The sequence below is a fragment of the Drosophila grimshawi genome, unplaced genomic scaffold (assembly GCF_018153295.1).
Source record: "Drosophila grimshawi isolate 15287-2541.00 unplaced genomic scaffold, ASM1815329v1 contig_1377, whole genome shotgun sequence".
NCBI lineage: Eukaryota > Metazoa > Arthropoda > Insecta > Diptera > Drosophilidae > Drosophila > Drosophila grimshawi.
Window position 1 is genome coordinate 23,989,352 of NW_025062900.1, and position 25,111 is coordinate 24,014,462.

The following is a 25,111-nucleotide window of genomic DNA, read 5'->3' on the forward strand; positions in this document are numbered from 1 at the left end:
AATCAAATAATGTTCATGCACAGCAGCTGCTAACCGATCTTCCACTTAATTCTACCACATAGGTTACAGGTTACTCGCCTAGCACAAAATGTAATTCTCAAACAAGAAAGAACGTTGAAATACTTTGATACCATAAATAATACCAGCTCATAAGAGATAGCAAAGAACATGGTGGGTGTAGCCAAGAAGTACAGTCGAAGTTTGCCTTTTAAATTGCGGTAGATATAAGCTTCAGTGAATTTTAAAGGCTGGAGTGGGTGCGGCAATAAAAAATTGTTGGAAGAGTTCCCTAGTATCCTTTCTTCAAATTTTGATTATTGTAGTTCCTTTCCAGTTTGGTAACTGTAGCTCCTAAATTAGCGGGAGATATCGGCTTTTATCGTTTTTAAAGGTAAAGGAGTAGGCGTGGCTCAAATGTTCGTCTCCTTATTTTGTAAAGGTGTTACTGGTAATATTCTTTTCAAATTTGGTGACTTAGCCTTCAAATTGTGTGAGATATATGGTCTTACCGATTTATACTAACAGGTGTATCGGTTTAGGGAGGCGGAGTGAGCGTGCCCACGTGGTCACTCTATCTTTAAAATTGAGAGAGATACTTGTTATCGATTAAAGGCGGCTACCAGTAATATACCCACCAAATTTGACGATTCTAACTCAAAAACTGAAAAAGACATAACCAATCCAAATTTGTTAAGGGCGAGGCGCATTGGGCCGATGTCTTTGAAGGACATCGCTAACAACCTACCAACCACATTTGGAAACCGTAGCCCAAAGTTGAGCGAGATATGTGGCATTATCAAGTTGCAATTATAAATTTTATCGATTTCCTAACCCCCTAGTATCACTCCTATTTTTACAGTTTGTCTGTCGCGGGCACAGACCAGTCAACAAGTCAATAAAAAAGGGCCAACTAAAAATGTACACTTTTCGATCACAGATATCTCATACGTGATCTAAAAATACAAATTTTTCTAATAAAAAAAAGGTCACACTCATTGCACTCGCCCTCCCAAAAGCAATAAATTAAGTGCAATAATAAAGAAATTATAAATCAAAGTGCAATAAGCCACACCCATCCCTACTACTGTGGACATAAACAAAAATAGAATTGTAATAGACAAGGGTATGAAAAAAATCGAAGCATTTGAAGTTTGAGTCGCAGGGAAATTAAAACCCAAAATAGTCAAAACTGAATCGATTTTCAGAAGCAATGCATTTGTTTTAGTGCATGTATGATATATACCTTGATTAACAATGAAAATAAAATATGCAATAAGTTACATTTTGAGCAGAAAAGTAGATATAAATGAGCAGAGCAACGTAGAATTTAAGCTATGAATGAAGGCATCACAATAACACCCAGGAGCTCTTAGTTGGCCAATTAAATTCAAATTTATAATTTATAAGCTGCTAATTTAACGGCTGGGCGCACTGAGTGGCAATAATGACAACAACAATAGCAGCAGTAGCTACAATTGATATGCTGAATTAATGACAAGTAACAGGATAATGATTTCAGCACGAACTCCTGCAACAACAATCAACAGAACGACAATTCTTGGCGCAGCTCAAGTCAGACCCTGGCTGGGCCAGTACTTGATCCTTTTCAGTGCCTCCTCCTGGCCAAAGACCCTGGCACATTTATAGATTATTTGCTTTAAGCATTTGTTGACAGAGCGCCAATGTCCTAAGCACGAAATGTAAATATGCATGTGTTCTGCATAGACAGTGCGCCTCCCAGCAATCCCCCACCTTACAATGCTAGCCGCTTAGTTAGTGTTATGTCAAAAATGTTAATAGCAAATGACTGTTTGGCTTTATAAATAACTAGAATTATATGGCAAAATCTATTTGATTATGTAGAGCTTATTGAATTGCGGCTCATCCATTCTGTGGATCACGTGCGTGTGACTCAGGCTGTTGCCAGGACATGATTTTCATATCACATTTGAATTTACATTTTGATTTGTGTTTGCCATCCGTAATTGCACATCGGAAGTGCCAGCTGCCCCATTAATGATGATGTCTACACATTTTGACTGGCTCATTTCGCTGCTTTTTAGTTGTTTATTATTTAGTTTTGCACAGATTCAAAGTGTGTGTAACAAAAAAATGTACACTGGCGCCATCTATCACATAAAACCATCAACACAAAATCTAACCAGAAGCTTACACTTTAAAGCTTTTTAAACTTTGGCGTGCTTACTGCGATGTTAGCTTTTAATGCGTTAGCTTACAACCCCCACATGGGCACATGTCCTTGCCGGGTTAACGGCAAGAGGCCTCACACCAATATAGGCACGCTTTCGAGTAACTATTGCCATTGTCATTCAGAAAGTTCCATTGTAGTACGCATGCACCGAATCTTTTCAGTTAAGGGCTCTTTATATCCGAAACATGTGTCTGCGTATCAGATGTTTTGCAAAACGGCTGAGGGAAATGGACAGAAAAAGAGGGAGAGATAGAGAGAAAGAGAGAGTGAATGTAAGAGCTTTTGCATCTCTTTCGTTGGCTTTCGTGGATTTTACTCTACAAATCACTTCAGAATTGTTTTTAAAATTATGATAAGCAACCATGGTTAAATTAAATTTACTGATTTTGAAGAAATAAAATTCTTTTGTCTTAAAAATTTAGATACTAAAAATTGTTGGTGTGTTTAAACTAGGTTTAACTGAAGCCAAATGTATAACAAATAATCAATGTGAAGGATTTCAAACACATATATCGCCCAATGCCAGCAAAAGTCTACACTCTCTTCAAAAGCTCTGCTCTGGTCTACAAAGCCGCACCGCCCACCCGCTGGCCACCAACGCAAAATCGATGCCTGACCCGTTTCGCTCTCTTGGTGACAACTGAACGATGTCTGTTGGCTTTTTCCTCGCAGCTCCTTGACTGTATTGCCCAAAACGCGAATGAACATCGACCGTGGAAGTTGACTGCAAGTACAACACGCTGCACTGAAGGTGAATAGAAAAAACTCAACAAGAATAAAAAGTTTTTGCAAAATTAAACGACAAATAAACCATCGAAATACACAAACAAATTATTTGCAAGAGTGTCGAAAGACAATTGGAATACTAAAAGTATTTGCATTATCTACCAATTGAGTTATTACATAAAGCGAAACCCAAACGAATGGCCCGAAAAGTGTTGTGCGTGTGCGTGTCTTTATATGTGTGAGTGTGTGTGTGGGGGTGAGTGAGTGTGTGTGTGTGTGTGTGTGTTGGCACGCGTTGTGCTAAAAACCAGAACATTTTTTGTGTATCAGAATTCTGGAGTTGCTTAAGCAAATTCATTTGCGCAAGCTGAAAAATATACAATATTTAATTGTGAATTGAAATAATCGCATCAAAAAGAATTGTTGGCGATGGCTTAACGCCAAAATGTAATGGAAAGTGAAAACGCGTGTGATGTGCATGGCTTAAATATTGATTTTTCCACATGATTTTACGCGTCGTGACCCACTGAGAAAATTCTGCTGCTGTTATCAAGATTAATAATATTTTCTACAGTTGCAAATTGTGCCCAAAATTGTGTAAAATATTTTAAACAATTTAACAAAAATTGCACATGCCCAATAGTGTGATTTGACTTTGTGTGTGTGTGTGTATGACAAGAGAAAAGCTCAAAAAAAGGAAAACGGCTCTAAGAAAATCTCTATCCTGAATTTGCTTTTAACAACGTCTTCGTGGACAGCAGCAGCAGCAGCAGCAGAGCAGCAAAAGCGAATTTGCCCTTCCCCTGCACCACTTATACACTCACACACACAGAAAAACTCACACTCACACACACACACATACTCGTGGACACACAACTAGCAGCGAGATTCGCTCTATCAATATTTACGCATACCATTGTATTTTTAATATTACGTATACGCTCTGTTTTCTGCTCTCTCTCTCCCTCTTTCTCTCGCTCTAATTCTTTGCCCGCTCACGCTCTCCTCTCCCTCTCTCTCTCTCTCTCTCTTTGTATCGTTTATCGCTCACGCTGTTTGCATTGCGCCTCTCGTCTGGCAAAATATACACCAAAATACATTTAACTTGTTAAACAACAAAACATTCGACTAAATTTGCTGTTACCGTGCAAATCGATGGTTAATCGATAATTACCAATCGAAAATCGAAAATTGGTAACAAAAAAAAAGTGTTCAAAATACATGTGAGACTAGCAGCGCTAAGCAAAGGCCTCACTAGCCAAGCAGCACAACACACATTCAGTCCCCTCACATCATTCACATGATTCGTCTGCCAGCAGCCCTGAGAGCCTGAGACCGTCTTGAGCCTTCCGCCCTCCAGCCGGATCAGCGTATCAACGTTTACGCTTCGTTTGACGTTGCTCCAAGCCCAACAGCTACTAGCAACAGCAACAACATAAAACAACAGAAAACAGCCTTAACTACAACAAACAGTAAACAATTTGGCTTTGCGGCTACGACAAACATTGGCAACATTGTCTAAAGAAATAGGTAAATATAAAATAAATTGACATCAAATATGTTGCCTATTTTTGAGGGCAAATCTGCCGAATCATTATTATTGTTCAACTATTCAATAAAATTACAAGCACAATCTAAGTTGAATTTTTGCTTCGGGTTGTCCTTTTCCGTAAATTTTGATTTTATATTTTAAAAGTTTAAATTAGCATTTCTTTGTGTTACGAGAAGAAATTTGAAAATATTTACCTGAGAATTTATTATCTTCACTTATACACTTTGTATATTATATGGAAATAGAATTACGAATATCATATGCTTCCATCTCATCTTGAGTTAATCTACTTACCTTAAAGGCAAAGTCTTCCAAGTTTTATTAGGGGTCAGCTAAACTTAATTATGCATATCTTTGTTGGCATGGCTCTTGTTAATTCACAAAGCTGTGAGCCCGAAAATGAACTTAGTATTAGTAAGAGGACTTCAGTGGCCCCCTTAAAGATACCCTGTAAGCACTTTTAATTTTTCGTTTGTAAAAAAATGGTTATAAGATGGCGGAATATAAAATAGTAACCAAAAAGTGAAATTGTTCTGAACTGAAAAAAAAAACGACATCCCATGGAATCGAAGGTGTCTGCTTTGTCGGAAAGAGTTTTTGAGGAGTGCAGGGTACATTTAGCAAGCACTAAGATGTGTGCGATAAGCGTTTGTTTTATTAGCTCAAATTATGTGTAGAGATGGCCGTGGAAGAACACATTAAAACCTCACATAATTGCCAATAATCAAGTTAGCAACGAACAAAGGCAAACACTCACACACACAAACACACACGCACTAAGGAATATTTACTTTCAGAGAGTAAGACTTATACACACACACACACACACACACACACACATTGACAGGGGGCCTGCTTTTTGGAGTATGTGCGTACTTTTGACCCTTTAGACTTGTGCCGAAAAATCTTGCTTAAACGAATTTTGATACAATAAATATGATGTATGGATTTGGGTGTGTGCTTGTGTGAGTGAGTGTGTTGGTGTGTGTAGGTGACTGCAACTGTAGTAGTAGACTGCAGCCGTGTAACTGTGTAGTGATAGAATAGTATGAAATATTGAGCGTTGAAAGCGAAAAGCTTAATGATGTGGAAAATTAGTTTTGTTGTCAACATCATCATCATCATCATCGGCCTTTTATCATTGTCGCCTTGGGGAAAGTGTCGCCTAAGCAATCTTAACTTGGTTAGACGTTCGTCTGGCTTTATTCAATTCTTTTTCGCGTTACTCCATCCACAGCTTTTAACTTATTTTGTTGCTTTCTCTGGGTTATGTGCGCAGAACACGCAGACAGACAGAGAGAGCGACAACGACAGAGAGAGAGAGAGAGAGAGAGAGAGAGAGAGAAAAGGCCAGAGAGCGTGAGCGAGCGCGCTGGCTGGCAAAACACATGCCACTCTATCTCTCGCGTGCGCGCGCTCTACAAAAAGTTTAACCGTTTCCTGCTCAGCGACTATCAGCGAATGAAGAAGCTTAACAATTATTGGCTGAGCTTCAACGAGGGTCGCCTTCCTGCTTTCCTGTTTTCCTTTTCCCTTTTTTGTTTTTTTTATTTTTCAGACAACCCTCCCACCACAAAATAACACTTAATTCCATTTCTATTAGGAGCGAACGTCGTGTTTGTGATTTCGCTGTTGCGCTGCTGCTGCTGCAGGTAAAAATATTTGACTGTGCTCTGTGTGTGTGTGTGTGTGTGTGTGTGTGCGGGCCAGAGCTTAATTTGTTTTGACAGCCTGATTGTCAGTTCTTGACGTTGGCCTGCAATTTGAGTGCCTGTCACTGGCAAAAGCAACAGCAACAGCAACAACAACAACAATAACTTTAGCTGCCTCGCTCACTTATCGGTGCTGCATGTTTTATGAAGTCAATTTATCTTATCACAAATTGAACTCGTCCCCAATCTGAACGACAACCAATTGTTGCTATTTTTAGTTGAGCTCTTTCTCACAGGTGCAATACAGCTGAGCTTTTGATTGCCTCGCCAGCTTGTAATTGAACGCTACATCGGAGCCCACGCACACAAGCCAATCTATTTATGGTAAAATGCTGGCAAAGGTCATCAGAAACACATAAGGCAAACGAGTTCCTATGAATTGCCTCAAAAGGGAAGCTTTATGAAATGCCAAATATGCTTGGAATGCTCTTCGCATCAGACAAATGCCGAGTAAAATTCCTTATGAATATGAGAAATTCAAAATCTGTTTTGACTACAAGCACCAAGCAGCTTTAACACGAGCACTGATTTAGTTTCACCAATTTGTTCATGCCTTTAATTTAAAATTAGTTTCCGCTTTTATTAATTTTGTCATAATAAAAAAAAATTACTCAAAAGCTAAACAACGCGAGCACAACTAATAAAATAACAGCACTTTGGAGCATATCATAAGTAACACCTTGAAATTGCCTGTCGACCTGCTGGTCAAAAGGGCAAAAGCTGGAACTGCGTAGTTTTTTACACGAATATGCCAGACAAGTGGGCACCAGCCACATCATAAAAAAACACACACACACACACCCTAGAACACCTAGCTGGCCTGCGTGTTGTAAGACAGAGAAAAGGCAAGGAAAAACACAACAGCAGCGTTGGCAAAATGACAAAAAAAAATATATATTTGCTGCGCTCTAAATATATGCTACAATAAAATGCAAGCGTATGTGTATCTTTGTATGTGTGCGAGTGTGTGTGATTCTGTTGCTGTAAAGAAGTTTCACTGCCCACTTTCCTACTATAAATCCCTGTTCCGTCCCTTTTGTTGCTGTACTTTTATGTCAGATTCCTACGCTTCGCCCCGTATATGTCTTACATTATTTTTACAATGGCCATACAAGGATGCCCGACTGCTTGGCCTGTTTTATGGAAATCTTATTCAGCTTGTGATTTGCAGCATTAATAAAATATCACGTACCATCTCCGAATTGGGTCTTCACTTCTTGCCACTTTCTAAGGTCGTTTTACTGCTGTTGCTCTGCTGTCGCATTTATATTTAATGTCTGCTCAAATAAGGAGGCAGAATAAAATGAATAAAGCTGGAAACCCGACAGCATTGTAATTTGGGAATCAAACACGCTGTACCATGTTTTAGCTACCTTTTAAATTCTATCACTTACACAATTGAAAATCTCCATGCAAAGCTTATGACCTTAGCAAAGATTGAAGAGCTCATGAAGAGACTCAACAGATGGAGCATGTTGTGTGCTCGAAATTGATGCTCAGCTGTTGAATTTTATGTTGGAAAATGCTTCTTCTATGTTCACAACAAGTCATGGCATACAACAAGAATCCAGTACATAATCCAATTGAGAAGTCTCAATTTTTCGCTCCCCCGATTCATTAGTCAAACTCAATTTTCCAGTGAAAACGCACTTAACGCAGTGGGATTCAACTTCATTGTTCTTTTGCTGTTGGGGCACTTGACAGCTGAGTCAGCTGCTTGTAACAGAAGCTCAAATTGACTTTTGTGGAGAGCATTTAAATGTATTGATTTTGCGAAAAAACAAAATGTCACCAATGTTTGTGCTCAGTGGCACTCAAGTGGCGCCACACATACCGTAGCTGCTTAAAGGGACCCGAGTCGAGTGTCTTTTGAAGCATTACAAATGGCTTGTGTAAAAGAATTTTCGGTGGAACACAAACAAGCACAACCCATAGCAACTTATACATACATATAGATATTACAAATACATCAAATGCCACGCCCAATATCCACACCCCGATCTCCTTTCCCGTACCATAAGCGAGACATTTGTATTTAATTTATACTCAAATTTTCCGTCGCATTTAAATTCCACGCATACTTATAAACATAATCGCTCGAGGCTGCGTCTCCTTGTGTGTGTGTGTGTGTGTGTGTGTAAGTATGTGGGTGCCTGTGCGTATGTGTGTGTGTGTGTGTGTGTGTATGGGTGTCCAGTTACCTTTGACGTCATTTGGTGTGCAAGCAAGAGCAATAGCAGGCAGCTCCGCACGGCGCAGTAAGAAGCAATTGGTAGCCACATTGCCTACAAAATGCGCATACGACATGTTGTCAATAGCAATTTCTAGCTAAGTGAATCTAAAACCGCAAACTTAAGTAGATAGATAGAATAAAGGATTTTCGCTTAATAAACTTACTCAAATTCATGCAATATTTGAAAGCATTCATCTGGGAACCCTAACTTGCTTATTTTATATTATTGTATTGACGTAGTAAACTAGTTTCCAAAAGAATTAAAACTGCTTGTATTTAATATTATGATTTTTATGTATCACTCGCAATATAATTTCTATGGAGAAATGACAGATATATTTTCATATCTCTTGGGGCCTCTTCAGTAAGGAAATCAAGCTTGTTATAAGGAAATTGTTTAGATTTGGCTATTCAGTTTCATTAGTATCCACAATACGCCCTCCTGTCTTTTGTCACACAGCTTACTGTCAATCAAAGAAATATGACTGAAGATTGTGAAAAATATTGCTTATGACTTAAAAGGTCAAAGGTTAAACGCAACACAATTAAAGTAAACTGAATTTGTTTTTGTGGAAAATAATATGGATTTCATCAAAGAGAAATGCTCTGAAATTGAATAGCAAACAAAACAAAATCGATGGAATTTAATTAGTGCTAAGCGACCAACGAGAAGATACCTTGTAGGAGGCATCTATACTTATCTGTACTATATGCTCAACAAAAACTCCTATTTTAAGATATATAGTCTTGAGTGTTCTTCATCCAAATCAGAGATGCTCCCATTTTTGTGCTCTGAAAAAGAGCACAACTTCATTTTATTATGTTAACCCATCTTTATAAAAAGAGAGTTAAGAAATAAGCAGAGCGAAGGGCTAGCTATGAAATTTGTTGTGTATGTGGGAGAACTTATTGTGTGTGTGGGAAGTCGCTTAAGTGTGTGTGTGTGTCCTTGGCATGCTATTCAAAAGTACTTTTACTTGGTGCCAAGTAATTGCCGACACCCTCGGCGCACTTCTAGTGTTTCCAAGGATATGCACAGCTAGAGTGAAATTGCCAACGACTTTTGTGGGATTTCCTTTTCAGAAATATGTTGTAGTTATTTTGAAATGCTTATGGCTAACAAATAAAAATCAAGAATACAGAAAAATTAACAACAGAAACAGCTTTGAACGTAAAATACTTCAAAGAAGAAATAAAGTTTAGACTAACAAAAGCTTAGCCCATCAGAAGTACTTTTGATAACACAAAGAACACCTAAAATTACACAAAAAATGCAATATGAAAGCGTCTTTCTCGAAACTACCACATAAAAAGAAAAATTTATCTGTAGGTGAAATAAGATATATTTGGGAAAAACAAATCAGTCATAAACAGTATATTTTTTAATTAAATGTACTATGCATTTGTCAGAGCTGAGTTAGCTAATAAGTGCAAACTAGTTTTTGTAATTTGCATCTGAAAAATCAATTCTAATCCCTCTGAACAATGTTTTTCAATATAGAAATAAACACAGTGCAGAATGCCGCCAAATGCAATATCGGAAACGGAGTCAGAGCCGGCGCCTGTGGCAGATGCTGAGCCTGCAGCAGAATTGGAGACGGCCAATCAGAAGCTGGAAGAAACGACACATCACTCCAAGTTTCGGGAAGTGGATCAGCAGGAGCAACAGGCAGCCGAGAGTCAAAGAATTGCACAAGTGGAAACAACATTAGCACCAAAAACAACAACAGAGCCCGAGGGTAAGCCATAGGTCCCATTGTCGAAAGACGATTTAGTAAATTGTCATATTATTGCATGATCAAGAAGAAGCTACTACCACCTCTGTGCCGGTAATCAAAAAGATTGAGCATGCCGGCGAAGTGGTCACCGAGGCAATTGCTGAACGTACCGGCCTGCCCACATGGGGCGTTGTGGCGATTATAATACTCGTATTCCTCGTCGTCTTTGGTATCATATTTTTCTGTGTGCGCAGATTCCTTAAGAAACGAAGAACCAAAGATGGTAAGGGTAAGAAGGGTGTCGATATGAAATCGGTACAGTTATTGGGATCGGCATACAAAGAGAAAGTAAGTATCTGCAATGCCATCAAATCTTAGTAGTTATTGGGTTCTGGTATGCCATAGGTTCAGCCTGATATGGAGGAACTAACCGAAAATGCCGAAGAGGGCGACGAAGAGGACAAACAGAGCGAACAAAAGCTGGGGCGACTCAACTTTAAGGTAAGCTTCGATCTACATAATAACCAAAGACCCAGAACTCTACTTGCAAATGGCCAACAACACGATCTTAACTAACCCAACTAACTCAATACCAGATACAGTAAATGTCAATGCACTATTTTTTAATGAAGGAAACACCTGTTAAGTAAACACAAGTCGGGTCGAGAGTGTTAAAAATGCTAAGAAGCGCAATTTTCAACTTGCTTGCATAACTTAACTTTATTACTTGCTCACAACATTCAAGGTATTGGCCAATACATACATAAAATAAACTCATTTAGAGGCTATTTCAAACAAGAAATTGCATTCAGATATATATTTCAAATACTTTTTATATGTACCGTTGACATTATATGACAATGACATTAGCTGAAAGTTGAACTTTAACTTTATGATAAAATCCTTTACACAACTGTTTAATTTTTAAAGTAACCTTTTTGTTACTTTATAGTTTTTTATATTTACCTAAAGCCTTGTGAATTCAGACCCTTAAGTTAAAAGCAATAATAAGTTACTAGAAATTTATTTGTCCATTGTTAAAATTCAGTTTTCAGTTGAAGTGTTATTAATAATAACATAATAACAAAAGTATTCGAAATACAAATGTATTTGAATTTTCTTTAAAATCTATTGATAACACTCACCTAATTAGAATTGCAGTGCACAAAATCCATAACACATTTACAGTTGATATTTTGTGTAAGCTTTCTTCTAATGTTGTTTGTTTTATCTCTTTTTTCTTTATGGGAACGAATGCCTCATTTTGTGGCTATTATTCTATAATGTGTATATTGCAGCTTGAATACGATTTCAATTCGAATAGTTTGGCCGTTACTGTAATACAGGCCGAGGAATTGCCCGCCTTGGACATGGGCGGCACCTCAGATCCCTACGTCAAAGTCTATCTGTTGCCGGACAAGAAAAAGAAGTTCGAGACAAAGGTGCATCGCAAAACGTTGAGTCCCGTCTTCAATGAAACATTCACTTTCAAGGTATGTATTTCTTGATTTTGAGCTTTAATGGAGGATGACCGCTTTGACCGGTGAATTGATCTGCAGAGTTTACCCTATGCTGATGCCATGAATAAAACGCTCGTCTTTGCCATATTTGACTTTGATCGATTCTCGAAACATGACCAAATCGGCGAGGTGAAGGTGCCGCTCTGCACCATTGACTTGGCGCAGACCATTGAGGAATGGCGTGATCTAATCAGCGTTGAGGGTGAAGGCGGACAGGTATGTAGACATTGGCCCATGGCACCAAGAACAGTATATACAAACGATAAACATATCTACTATTTTATATCTGGGGGTAATGGGCGGTTTATTCCTCGATGGTGTTTTCCACTTTTTATGTATATGTACTTAACTAAACTAAATGTGCCTCTAAGTGTCATTTATTTCATTCTGATTGATTTTAGATTTTAATTTTTACTTACTCAATATACTTATACGTATATGACCAAACAACAACAATAACAACTGTTGCTTATAATTTTTTGGGTTTGTTTGAGTTGTCCCACAAAACAAGCCACAAACTACAGAAAACAGCATACTCAAAGCGCGTAAATTTGTTGACTTATGTAATCTAGACGTGCTTACAAAGTATTCAAACTCCTGAAATCTTATACGAAATTGTGTGTTTTGTGTGTGTATGTATGTAATTCGCGTTTCCATTACTAACGCAGACCAACTTGATGTTTGTTTTTTAAGTAATTCAATTGTCATTTGAATAATGTGTGTCGGCTCCAGTAAAATATTTACCCCAAATAAACTCACTCTGTCCATAAGTACAACAGAAACAACTTACAAAAAAGACAACAACAAATAACCATAACAAAGAACAACAAGAATATATCATAAACAAGAAAGAAACAAATAACAGACAGCAAAGTGCAAAACTTTTATTCAACTTTTACACTACCCAGTTCAAAATGCAAATTTAAATAATATAAAAAAAGAATACAAAAAAAAAACTTTAAAATAATATATATATTCTGTATATATACCATATATAACAGCTTTAAAGCTCCATTAAACCCAATAACAAAACCAACAACAATAACAAAGACAACATGGAAACAAGCTCAGGCAATCTTTGATCAACCTTCTTGGCAAAGTTGATGAAAGATTGGCACAACTGAATTTGATTTCTTTGCACATTCTTCTATCTACTACTTTTTACATTATGATTTTCTTAAAACTTTAACCAAACACAGAGTACAACCAAACTACAACTGAAATATATACTCTTCAATTTCTCTTTCTCCAATTCCCCCCTCAACAAATTGTTTTCAATACATACAAAAATATATATATAAAAACTCTTGTTTTCTTGAACTTTTGTAGAAGGTAAATACAATGAAAAAAAATTCTTAAAGTTTTAAAAGACAATACAAAAACACTTTTGCATACTTGATTTATTTAGTTTTTTTCATTTTCCTATATACTTGCTCTGTCTCTTTGGTCTGTCGCTCTTGTATACACTCCAACATTTCAATATATCAATATACTACCTACATAATTATAACAAAATAACAATTTCTATGCATCGAACTACACAAAAAACACTGTTTACCTGCTAACCCAACCTATTGTACTATATACAAGATAATCAATCTAACTCAATATTCAATAAGAATTTAAGAGATTTGCGCATTGTTTTTCAACTTTCTCTTGTTATGTCTGCATCTTTTCTGGCATCATTAATATTGTAGTTGAATTTTTGTATTACTCTATCAAATTGTTTATACATATACTAGTACAAAACTTAAGAACTTAATTAGCATTCCGAAATGCAAATAATCACACTGCAATATTATTTTGTGAAGAGAATTTGTGGCATAATAATATCATAAGAATAAATCAATCAGCATGGTCTCAACTATATATGTATATGTACAAAATATGCTTGGCCTACAAACTTTCCAAGAGTCCTTAAAACCATTTTCCAAAATGTCTGTCGACATGCTGACAAGTGAAACTAAAAATGCCAAAACTTTAGACACAAATATCCTACTTAACACCGCACACTTCCACACTTTGCTACATACACACATTTTCCTTTCCTTTTGCACTTTGATTGGAACTGTTTAAGGCCCAAAAGCTAAGCTCAACCAACTATCTTGCTTATCATTCTTAAAGTAGCCATAAACCGGTGCACTCAATTAAAACTCACATTTAAAATAAGAAGTTGAAAATTGGTCCAAGTAATTTAATGAATGCAATTCTAAAGAAAGCAATAACCCAACTCACACACACCCACAAAAACTTACACAAAAAGCACACAAATAAAGAAGAAACTAATTTCGTCAGCGAATGTTAAATTCAAATAAAATACGAAAGGAAGTAAAAACAAAGAAATTTGCTTTCGGTATGCCGAATATGTTATACACTTGCAGAATAAAAATATAAACGTTCATTTTCTTTAAATAAATAGAAAATAGAGTTATTTTAAGTAAAAGAGAATTTATTTTAAGCTTAAAGGCAATCCAGATAAACATTTTAAAAGAAGATTGTTTGATATGTTGCTGGTTTAAAGAAAATAAGTTTATCTGCAATGGTATACAACAAAATGTAATATAAGCTTTTCATATAATTATCATTATAAGCAATTAGTTTAGCAACTGAAACATACTCGTAAATATATAAAGACATTCCAAGAATAAACCAACTGCATGTTTTTGCTTACAAACTATACTCTTCCGACTATATACTCTATAAAGACATTATTGCCACTAAGTATTAGTACTGTACACTCACACCTGACTACACCCAAAACTACACACACCCTCAGACACACGGAGACACGCAAAACCACTTGTACACAATAAAATTCGTTAAAGCAAAACCTTTTCTTTTTTCAAATTTGCCATCTTATTGAAATTCTAATGGAACTGCAATTGAAAAATCTTTAATATGCTCTTCATTTTTCTCTTTAATTACTTTTGAACGTATCGCTAAAACAAACCAAAAACAATCAATAAAAAATCTATACAATCGCCTCAAAATTCACCAAAATGAAACCAAACAAAAAATCAATATCAAAACTCTACTCTACTCGAAACAATTTGACTCATATCGATACCGACATCTGGAACAATACTGAATTGCCTGGAAACATGTAAGTATCGATACTCTCCGTGGGAGAAAAATCATAATTATCGTTATTTGCTTTGGTTGTTGTCCTCATAAATGTGTTCAAGTTATTTTCGTTGTGTTTGTGTTTCGTTATGTTTACAAGTAAAAATATAAAAAAAACAAACCTAAAAATTAATAAAAAAAAATACAAAGATTTAAATTAAAATATGTGATTGCACAAGCGTCAATAAATTTTGTGTTTTAATAAATGAAACTGTAATAATGCTTCTTTCGTGTTTTTATTACCAGCAAATTCTTGTGTTTTTAACTATATCGCTGTCTCGCCCGATATTTGTATAATGCAATTATATATCTATATATATTTATGATTTGCAACTTGTTTGTGTGCTGTAATGTTTAAGCAGAGCTTCGATGACAGTCAGAAACAAAAGTATAACAAAATGATCAACAAATATTAATTTGCTATAATTTCGTAAATTTTGATTTGATTAAATTTAGAGTTTTTTTTTATTGTTTATTTAAATTGAATTTTATTTTCTATTCTGGTCAGCATAAACATGATTCACCCAACATTCGACATATAAGTCTTGAGACATTTTGAAAGCCCATGCAAAGCCAAATCTTTCAATTAAATAACTCAAATTCAAACTCAAATCAAAGTAGCGGTAAGTGACTACGCAAAAACTCTCTCTCTCTCTCTCTGTTCCTCTCTCTCTCTCACTCTGTTTCTATATAACGCTCGCTCGCTCGCTCTCTATATAAAATACTTTATTTTAATAACAACTCAAAGAACACACTTTTTATGTAGTAAATACTTAGTATAAAACAACTCAACAAAATCCCGGGTTAGTTTGTACAAATTGCTGGCTTTGGAGCAGGCTTATTAAGCAATTGGCATTTGATTAGTGTATATTAGAATATGGCGAAATCGTAACCAAAAATCAAATCGAAATCGAAATCGAAAACTTAAACTTGAACCCAAACAAATGCAAGTGGTTCCAACAAACCAAGGGTTTTTACATGCTCGTATTATAAAAGTTTAATCGTTAGATAATTCTATTAAATACATGTGCAACTTTTTACAATTGTAATATATATCTAATTACTCCATTTTGCATTTCATGTACATATAAATAAATAATATCCAATACTTTCGCTCGTTCTCCTCTCTATTTCTATTTTTTTGATTTCCTAACTACTAAGTAATTTTTGAGCCCACGGCCCACATAGTTGTCCAAGGAATTTAGCCCAACTGTATATATTACAAATCGGCCAATCTTTCTTTTAATCTCAAAACTCTCTCTTTCTCTCAATTAAAATATTCATTTGATTACAACAAAAATAAATAAATAAAATAAAAAAGGAAGAAAAATATCCGTTTTGCTTTTTGTGCCGTTGGTTTTGAGCTGGGTTATACAACATAAGAACTCGCAAGCAATTTGTCTATACACACTGTAATCTTTACCCATTATGAACAGTAAGTCAATGAACAGCAACAACAACTAGTTACATCTACTACAAATCAATATATAATAAAAAAAATAAATACCCGTGAAACTACAACAAAACAAACAACACGCAAACAAAAGTCAATAAGTTTGTTTTGTTTGTTTAGGTTTGGTTCTTAATCAATTTTCAGTTCTACTCACATATATATACATAAAATATATATAATATATATATATATATATGTATTTATACCCATTAATATTTATGTATAAACACTTAATCAAATCGAAGCTCTAAGACGTGCAGTAAATGTGTTTCCATGTATCTATTTGTGGCGTTTTTGTTTTGTGTCAATATTAAACTATAAATAAAGTAAATGTAACCATTGTTAAATAATACAATAACTGTATACCCTGTACAACGTACTTAAGTATACTCATTTATCCCCCTGTAAGCCCAACCAATTTTACGTATATACGATATATATCTATTTAAGTTCCCATTTATTTCGTGTGTATTAAGTGAAAATATCTTACTATTTTTGTTTGTTGTCCTTTAGCTTATTATTATAAATATCGTATGGTAACTCAATTGAATTTAATTAATAAATCAAAGCCGTACCAATCAGTTTCATGCCTGGTGGCCATTTTCTTAGACCTGAATTTACTAACCCTCGAGAATTTCTTCAAGAGAAACTTTTCAACTATATTCGTAATGAAAATTTTTCATTTATCAGCTAGCACTAAGACAATAATATTAATATTGAATAGGCATTAAAGTCTTCTTATTATTATTCTGTGAATCGAAATATCGTTCATATATTATTAGTAGATTTCTCACTGACTGAATTATGATTCTGAATCAATTTCAAGAGTTTTCTCATTAACTAAAGCGATTCTTAATCAATGTCCCAAAATAATTTTCACGTTCAATCTAATCCATTTATGGATTGTAAGAGCTGTAAAGCTAAGGTCTTGATCTCGACCGATTGAAGCCCATTTCGATTAGTTAATATTACTCGTTTATAAATCGTAAATGTATCTGCTTAGAATTTATGTGAAGTGTTCAATGTTGTAATACTTGATTAAATATAAATGTTTATACTAATTCATTGAAATGTTTTCTTAACTTTTTTTCGTGAACTGACAACAGGAAAAGCTTGGTGACATTTGCTTCTCGCTACGCTACGTGCCGACCGCCGGAAAACTAACGGTTGTCATTCTCGAGGCCAAGAACTTGAAGAAGATGGACGTGGGCGGATTGTCTGGTAATATGGCGTGCTACCAAAGCGTTGCCAAAATGCAAACAATGACTCTCGACATGAATCGGAGTGTTATTGCAGTTTTGTCAACGCTTCAGTTTCTATTTTGATATGTGTGCATACTCGATTAACCAAGTGTATTTAATTTTCGTATTGCTTCGTTTATGATTTGATTATTGAGTTGAGTAACTTTTGTGTTACTGTTAAGATCAATGGAGAAATGCAAACGCCAAGGCAACGTTTGCAGAGAGCAAAATATTCAATTTTTATTCCCAATTACTTTTGTCAATTCGCAACTTTCGATTTTTCAACTACCTTAGCGCAAATTTTCGACTTGCATATTTTATAATACTACTATTCTCTCTTAAGTAATATCGCGTACGCTAAATCTCCAAATGATATCATTTAATACCAATAATACATGGATATATTCTCGTCTGGCAACGTTAACATCACTAAATTGTGCACAGTTTTTTAACCTATGCCTGGCAAAATCAAAAAGAAAATTATGACGGCTCTTGCTCAAATTCGCGGTACATTTAAATTCGCTTGCTTCTAGCTTCACTTTTGCATGTAATCTAATTCTACTAATTACATAATTCAAACACTCACATTCAAGTTTTTCGGCTCACCCAAGTGAAGAGCCAAATTGAAAGCGTTGCCGCCGAATATATCCAAAAAATAAAAATAAAAATACCCCAAAGGGTATTCGAGTTCTTCTAGGCTTTTACAAACAAAAGAACATTTTCAAGTATGTTTTGAAAAAGCAATTGACATTATTCCATGCTCTAATGATATTCGATCTAAAATTCTGATGATGAGACTATTTCAACTGTAACTATTTTTTCGTATCTTATGATTTTTATGTTGTGTGCCTTGAGTTTCAAGAGTTACTGTGTTCTAAAGTACTCGTTAACTAAATATCTAAATATATATTTGATTTAACATTTTTTCAACAATTCTTTTCAACAGCAGGCAAACGAAAGCAGAAACAAACTTTATCAATAATTATCGATAACCGAGCGGATCCTATCGATCTAATGTTGACGAGCTCTTTGTAACTCTTGCGATTTTCCATATGTTGATACCGTTTCTATACGATGAAACCTTAAATGCTAACTTATCAGCATATAAGACTTTATTTAAAACATTTTATTTTATTTTTTGCCATTTCCTCCAAATATGGGTTTGGCTTCGTTTTTAACCAAGTTTCAGCTTTCGTTTGTTGATATGTTTTAATCGTTGTTTTCATTTATTGAAGTACTATTTGTTAACTATCTTATAACCAATATTAAATATATATTTAATCAACGTTTTATGTACCGTTTTTCTTTATGTGTGTAACACAAGCCAAAATCTACTAAAAAAAAAAAACAAAAAACAAAAAAACCCAAAAATCTGCTCATCAACTTCAAAGTTTTTACTTTAGTATTATAAAAGAAGTATTTTCTTTTTCTTTCTTTCAATTTTTTCTATTTTATAGATCCATATGTGAAAATTGCAATCATGCAAAATGGCAAACGTTTGAAAAAGAAGAAGACAAGTATCAAAAAATGCACCCTCAACCCTTACTATAATGAGTCGTTCTCATTTGAAGTACCATTTGAACAAATACAAGTATGCGAGAATGTATTATACTATCCTATAAAACCACTACTACTACTACTACTAACTACTAACTACTACTACTACTAACTACTACTACTACTACTACTACTCTACTACCTACTGTTAACTGTAACTAAAGCTGTCCCTTCTGAACTATCAACCAAAAACATGTTCTAAACAAGTTTGAGTAACGAACCCGCCTCCCAAAAAAATTTTAAAAAAAATCAAACACTCTAGCCTTTTTCGTGCAATTGTTGTTATTAATATAACTATTTATATATATTAATATATATATATATACATATACAAATATATACATACATATTGTATATTACATGTGTTGAATACTCGTATTCTTACTCAAAAACTATAAAAAAAAAACACTATTACAAACACAAAACAAGCAAACGGATAGCCAAAAAACTTTCGTATTGCCCGCATACCTCCAAAACTCCTCCTAAACTACTCGATTAATCAATCAATTTAATTGTTATATGTGTGCTCCTTAAACAAATTTATCCGAAACGTACTCAATGTTCAATGTTGTATTTTAACTTATCAATTTAAAAACCAAAAAAAAACGTTTGCTTTACTTTTTTACTTTTACTTTTACTTTGCTCAACGACTGCCACGCCCACATGCCGGCTGTAAATAATATAAGATATGCTGAGCGCAGTGCGTTGTTGCCAAAGAAAATCTAATCCTGATTTGCTTTTACTTTGTGTAGTTGATTGAGAAACTTTTGTGGTTAAATTAAAAAATACAATACAATTTTTTTTTGTTTAGTTTGTGCTTAGCTCAGCTGATTTGGTTTTAAAAATATTTGTATGTTTGATGCTGATTTTGACACAGACAACATGACAACTATTGTAGGTTAGGTCTGTTCCGGTTCGGAGTAACAACTACAGACGCTCCAAGAAAACAAATTGAGACACTCAACCAAAAATAAATAAATTTAAAAAACACCCACACTGTCTACTCGTAGTTAATATGAGAGAGCTAGCAGTAGTGCCGCTGGCTCTCTTGAATACACTCGCAATGCAGTGCACGAGTCCAAGATTATAGAAAGCTGAAAATATTCGATAATTGATGAAAAAAAAACACACTCACTCTTAACTACAAAACTACAAAACTTTAAAACTACCTACTACTCTTTCCATAATACAAACTATCGCAAACTATCGTCAGCGGCGTCAATAATGCACCACAATATGGGTCCATTATTTTGACACTGTCTTCTGATTTGAATATCGAATAAACCAATCGCACCACTAAACCACCAAACTACAGTACTACAATACAAGCAATACAGTACAAGTTTCAAAATAATATAGAAAAGAACACAAGCCAAGTCACCACAGAGAAGTATAGCGTATCAACATGAATACTTATGACAACATACATATAGTACATCAAAAATAAAAAATAAAAAAAAATATGAATACCATTACTAAAGAACTCTGGTTACGTGCGCTAGTCCGAGACCTGCCCCCCCAAAATGGAAAAACATGTAGTATCTGACTAAAAAAAAAAAAAAAAAAGGAAATAAAAAAATTTGAACGACAAATGGGATTGAATATTATACATTTTCGTTTACAAGTATTTAATGAACATTTTTCTTTTTGCTTCAGCTTAAATGTTGACAAAAACCAAAGCATTATATATATCTATATATAAAAATATAAGAAAGTAACTTGTTCATTAGCCCCAGGTTAAGAGAAAAGATATATATTTGTACATTTCAATATAAGCTCATTGCGCATACCACCAGCAAGCAAAGAACAACTAAAAAACACTCACAAGGAGAACATCATACGCTTAATATCACTTCAGCAATCTAACAGAACTTTTTATTTACGTATCATTATACAATTTTGTTTAATTTAAAGCTTAGACAAATGCATGCAATGCTTGTTAAAATACAAAATATAAAAAAAAAAAAAACCCCATCCAAAACATGGACACATCTTAATTCCATCCACTTTAGAATTGTGTTTAATGGCGCTTTTTGTAATGCTTGAAAATATGTCGCCCACCTTTAGATAAACTCCTACCAGCTTGTATTTAAATTTGATGGGATTCTCTACAAAACTCTTCACTTTCGACAGAATTCAGGAAACAATCAAATCTGTTGAAGCTATATAGGCATACCGCTTTCCAAAGCAAAACTCTTCTAAACTCAAATGCACCTTGTTCTAAAAGAGCACCCAAAACCAAAAAAAAAAAAAACAATACCAAATAAAGAATAGTAGTTCAACATTAAACAAAAACTATGCCTATGTACTATGCTTTCCAATACAGCATTTGTAGTGTCTGCCTGTAACCAGTAACTCTTATCCCCTTAATAATCCACAATCAAAACACGTGTATCTCAAATAATATGAAAATATTCTTCTACTCAATTGTACTATGCTCAACGCATAGCAGTCCCTAACAAACCGGTCGTTAAGATAATTATTGAAATATCCAAGCACTAATTAATGCAATTTATTGATATTTTTTTGCAATTCCAACCAATTTGGGAAATGTATAGAAAATCTGTCTTGTTGTTACCGTTGTGGATTACGATCGTATTGGCACCTCTGAGCCCATTGGACGCTGTATACTCGGCTGTATGGGAACTGGCACTGAGCTGCGCCATTGGTCCGATATGTTGGCCTCGCCACGTCGACCCATAGCACAATGGCATACTCTGAAGGATCCCGAGGAAACTGACGAAATACTTAAGAATATGAAGTAAACGCTACATGGATGACAAATGCAGGTGCGTTCCAGCTCATTATCGCATTATCATTCGACTATTTATATGGTTTGTTTGCACTTTAGAATTATAGCAAACCTTAGCGTATATATGAAACAAGGAAACCAAAGAGAACTCAAGCGAACCGTCAACATTCTAATCGTATGCATCATCAGCTATTCTATTGATATACAACAACCTCAACAGCCTACAACAACAAACAACAACAATCAAATCAAATATCGTAGTTTTTGCAAATTGTTCATTCCGTAAAGTTAATCAACGACAAAAAGGGGAAGAACATCTAATGAGAAAAACCTTTCAAATGAGATCTAGAAATTTAAGTTTTGTTCACATTGGTTGATCCATCACACAATTTAATACTTAACAACTTTTCGGATTAATCAAATTTGTTTCAAATTAATGCAGACTTATATTCGTTTTCAAGTCTAGGACTACAAATATTGTTGTCACCAATTTAAAAAACGCGAAACTAAAGTTTATTGAGCATAAATAAAAATCTACGAGTATGTTAAACAATTTTATTCAAAAAGTCTATATACTCAATACATATATGCATACATTTATTTAACGGTAAAAAGGAAGGTAAATCATCACTTTAAAAACTTAAGTTATATTCATTTGTAATAAGTCGAGTATAAATAAAAAAATATATATTAACCGTTTTCATTTTGATTAATAGACAAAAAAACTGTTGAAAGTTTATTATTAAATCAATAAAAAATATTAGAGATAATGAAATCTAATAACAACAAAGATGAACATAAACTGTTATGAAAATTATTTATTATATTTAATTATTGAGCATTATGTATTACTGTAACTGTGTAAGTACATAGACATCAACATACATGAGAGTACATAACAGACATATGAAAGGAAGAAACCAAAACCAAAACTAATGATGAAAAAACAAAAAAAAAACCAAATCCATTAATAAATATATTATATTACGAGTAAATATATATACATCTATATATATATATATAAAAAAAATGTATAACCGTTGCATAGTCTAATGTTATGTATACACAACGCTGTGGTTTGGTCAATCGGCGAAACAAGCTAACAGAATCAGACGTTTAAGTAGAACAAATACAAAGAACATCAAAAAACATAAAAGCAAATAACAAAAGTTTAACTTTAAAGCGTGATTTCAATGGAATATATCATCAGTTTAAACCTTAAAATACTATCAACCTATATCGAAGATTACACATTATAGGCTTCTCCTATTGTTTTTGATTTATCTATCACACAAATACTAAATATTACATTTTAATTTATGAAATAATTTTCAATTAACTGATTTTCTTTGAGTTGCTTCTGCTCTTTGTCGAAATTCTAAGGTTTCTAAGAACTCTAAACTTTTTTGTATTCGTTAGTCATATTTAATGATTTGGAAAAGCATATTAGGTCATAATGAAAATATACATAAATACTAACTAAATGATTACGATTATGGCAAAAAAAAAAAACAAAAAAAAAACAATGTTAAAACAAGAAATATTAAGAACAATAATAGTTATTACTATTTACATTATATTCAAGTATATATAAACATATATATATATACATGAACTCTAAACAATATACATTTATATATACATATATATATATACATATATATATATATATATACATATATACTTCTATGACGTGGTGCGGACTATGCACAAACCTACTAAATTGGTATTTTCAATGAACTGGCAAAAAGAACAAAGAAGAAATAACAACAGCAGTCTTTAAAATGCTTAATTGAACGCATTCCAAAATGGGAGCTGGCCAAAATAATTCTTGATTATTTCCATATTGCAAGTAAAATTAACTATTAAATTAGATGTTTTTGTCCTGTAAAAAATATATTTAAAAATGGATAACAAAAAATTATAATAATTATATGTAATAATGATAATGCGTAGCCAGGGACCTAAAAACTCCCTCACACAGTTTGTAGTTATGTTCACCAAGGCTACAACTAATAAAAACATAGAAACACACACACAATTTGCAAACTGAATATACTAACAACAAAATATTTATGTAATATAATTCAACTAAATTATAAAAAACAGGCAACCAAATTCTTCAATAAATTACGAGTATTGTTCAATAAAAAACAAACAAAGAATTAAGTAATTTGCTTTTCCAAATAATTACTGTAAATTATCAAAACTAAACAATGACACAAACCATAACAACAACAGCAACAACCACAAGAATAAACTATATATACATACATATATATATAAATATATATACATACGTATATATTTATATATATACAAAACTTGCATATTAAACAAATTATATGGAATTATATAAAATGATGTTGATTATTGATTTAAACTGATGAATGAATAAAAGCAAATTATATATATACATATACACATATATATATATATATATATATATATATATATATATATATATATGATATATATATATATGTATATATATATATATATATATATATATATATATATATATGCTTTAACATATATAAATATTAGCAAAAGAAACAAATTACTTCATTTGCGTTTTTCTTCAGTTTGGTATATTAATTGTAACACATATTGCGCTGTCCGAAACATTTTGGAGGACAGTGTAATTAACCCAACTACATGTACATACTTACAGAAATAACAAACACACACACACACACATAAAGCCACCCATGAACTGACCAAAGCAAAAGTCAAACACTTCAATATGTATTATATCTATACATGGATGTACAATATGATTATCATTAGGCATGCGGTATCTGTATTATTTTTAAACATTTTAAATGCAAGCAGCAGTCAAAGCGCAAAGCAGAAGCCATCACAAAAGCACAAATCAGTAGTTAAAAGAAGAAAAAAAAGAAAACTGAAAACAAAAAAAGAAAAACATAAACAAGTATTAATAACAATAGTTAAAAATGAGTAATAATAAAAAATACAAATAGAAATTACCAAAGCAAAAACAAAACGGTAGATGTCCATGTATTTTTATTTTTAGATATTTGTGTATGTAATTTATATTCGATAAATCAGGCATAAATGCATTTAGCAACACCATACGAAAACGATATAAAACCAAACTAAAAACGATACTATATAGAGCGCACCTGATGATCGGACAGTTGGACAGTTGGATCTGGCAGAGTATTTGCACTTATATATATATAATATATGTTTGAGTGTGTTGGGCAAAAGGAAAATGTAATAATGACAAATACAACAGCAAGAATTATATAAGTAAACAAATAAACAAAAAGGTAAACCAAAATATAG

The 25,111-nt window shown here is 33.7% G+C and overlaps 1 protein-coding gene across 5 annotated transcripts; it reads left to right on the plus strand.

Moving 5' to 3' along the window:
* The first annotated feature begins 2,913 nt into the window (after window positions 1–2,913).
* LOC6567198 (synaptotagmin 1) lies at window positions 2,914–22,761 on the plus strand. Of its 5 annotated transcripts, none has more exons than XM_032739394.1 (11): window positions 2,914–2,963; window positions 4,148–4,468; window positions 9,937–10,174; window positions 10,239–10,501; window positions 10,559–10,654; window positions 11,452–11,646; window positions 11,713–11,889; window positions 17,356–17,470; window positions 18,948–19,081; window positions 21,606–21,836; window positions 21,899–22,761. In XM_032739394.1, exons 3-10 carry the CDS (start codon window positions 9,955–9,957, stop codon window positions 21,810–21,812), a joined length of 1,407 nt encoding a protein of 468 aa, XP_032595285.1. In that variant the 5' UTR covers window positions 2,914–2,963; window positions 4,148–4,468; window positions 9,937–9,954; the 3' UTR covers window positions 21,813–21,836; window positions 21,899–22,761. The 5 variants fall into 5 exon arrangements, with proteins under 5 accessions (XP_032595285.1, XP_032595287.1, XP_001993364.1 ...); XM_032739396.1 differs by having other exon boundaries at window positions 10,565–10,654; XM_001993328.2 differs by having other exon boundaries at window positions 10,242–10,501.
* The last annotated feature ends 2,350 nt before the right edge of the window (window positions 22,762–25,111 follow it).

Excerpts from the sequence above, each read along its gene's own strand:
- LOC6567198 (XM_032739394.1), top strand. The coding sequence starts at position 9,955 with ATGCCGCCAAATGCAATATCGGAAACGGAGTCAGAGCCGGCGCCTGTG. Across the intron at positions 11,647-11,712 it reads ATGAAACATTCACTTTCAAG|AGTTTACCCTATGCTGATGC; the intron begins GTATGTATTTCT and ends ATTGATCTGCAG. Across the intron at positions 17,471-18,947 it reads GGACGTGGGCGGATTGTCTG|ATCCATATGTGAAAATTGCA; the intron begins GTAATATGGCGT and ends TCTATTTTATAG.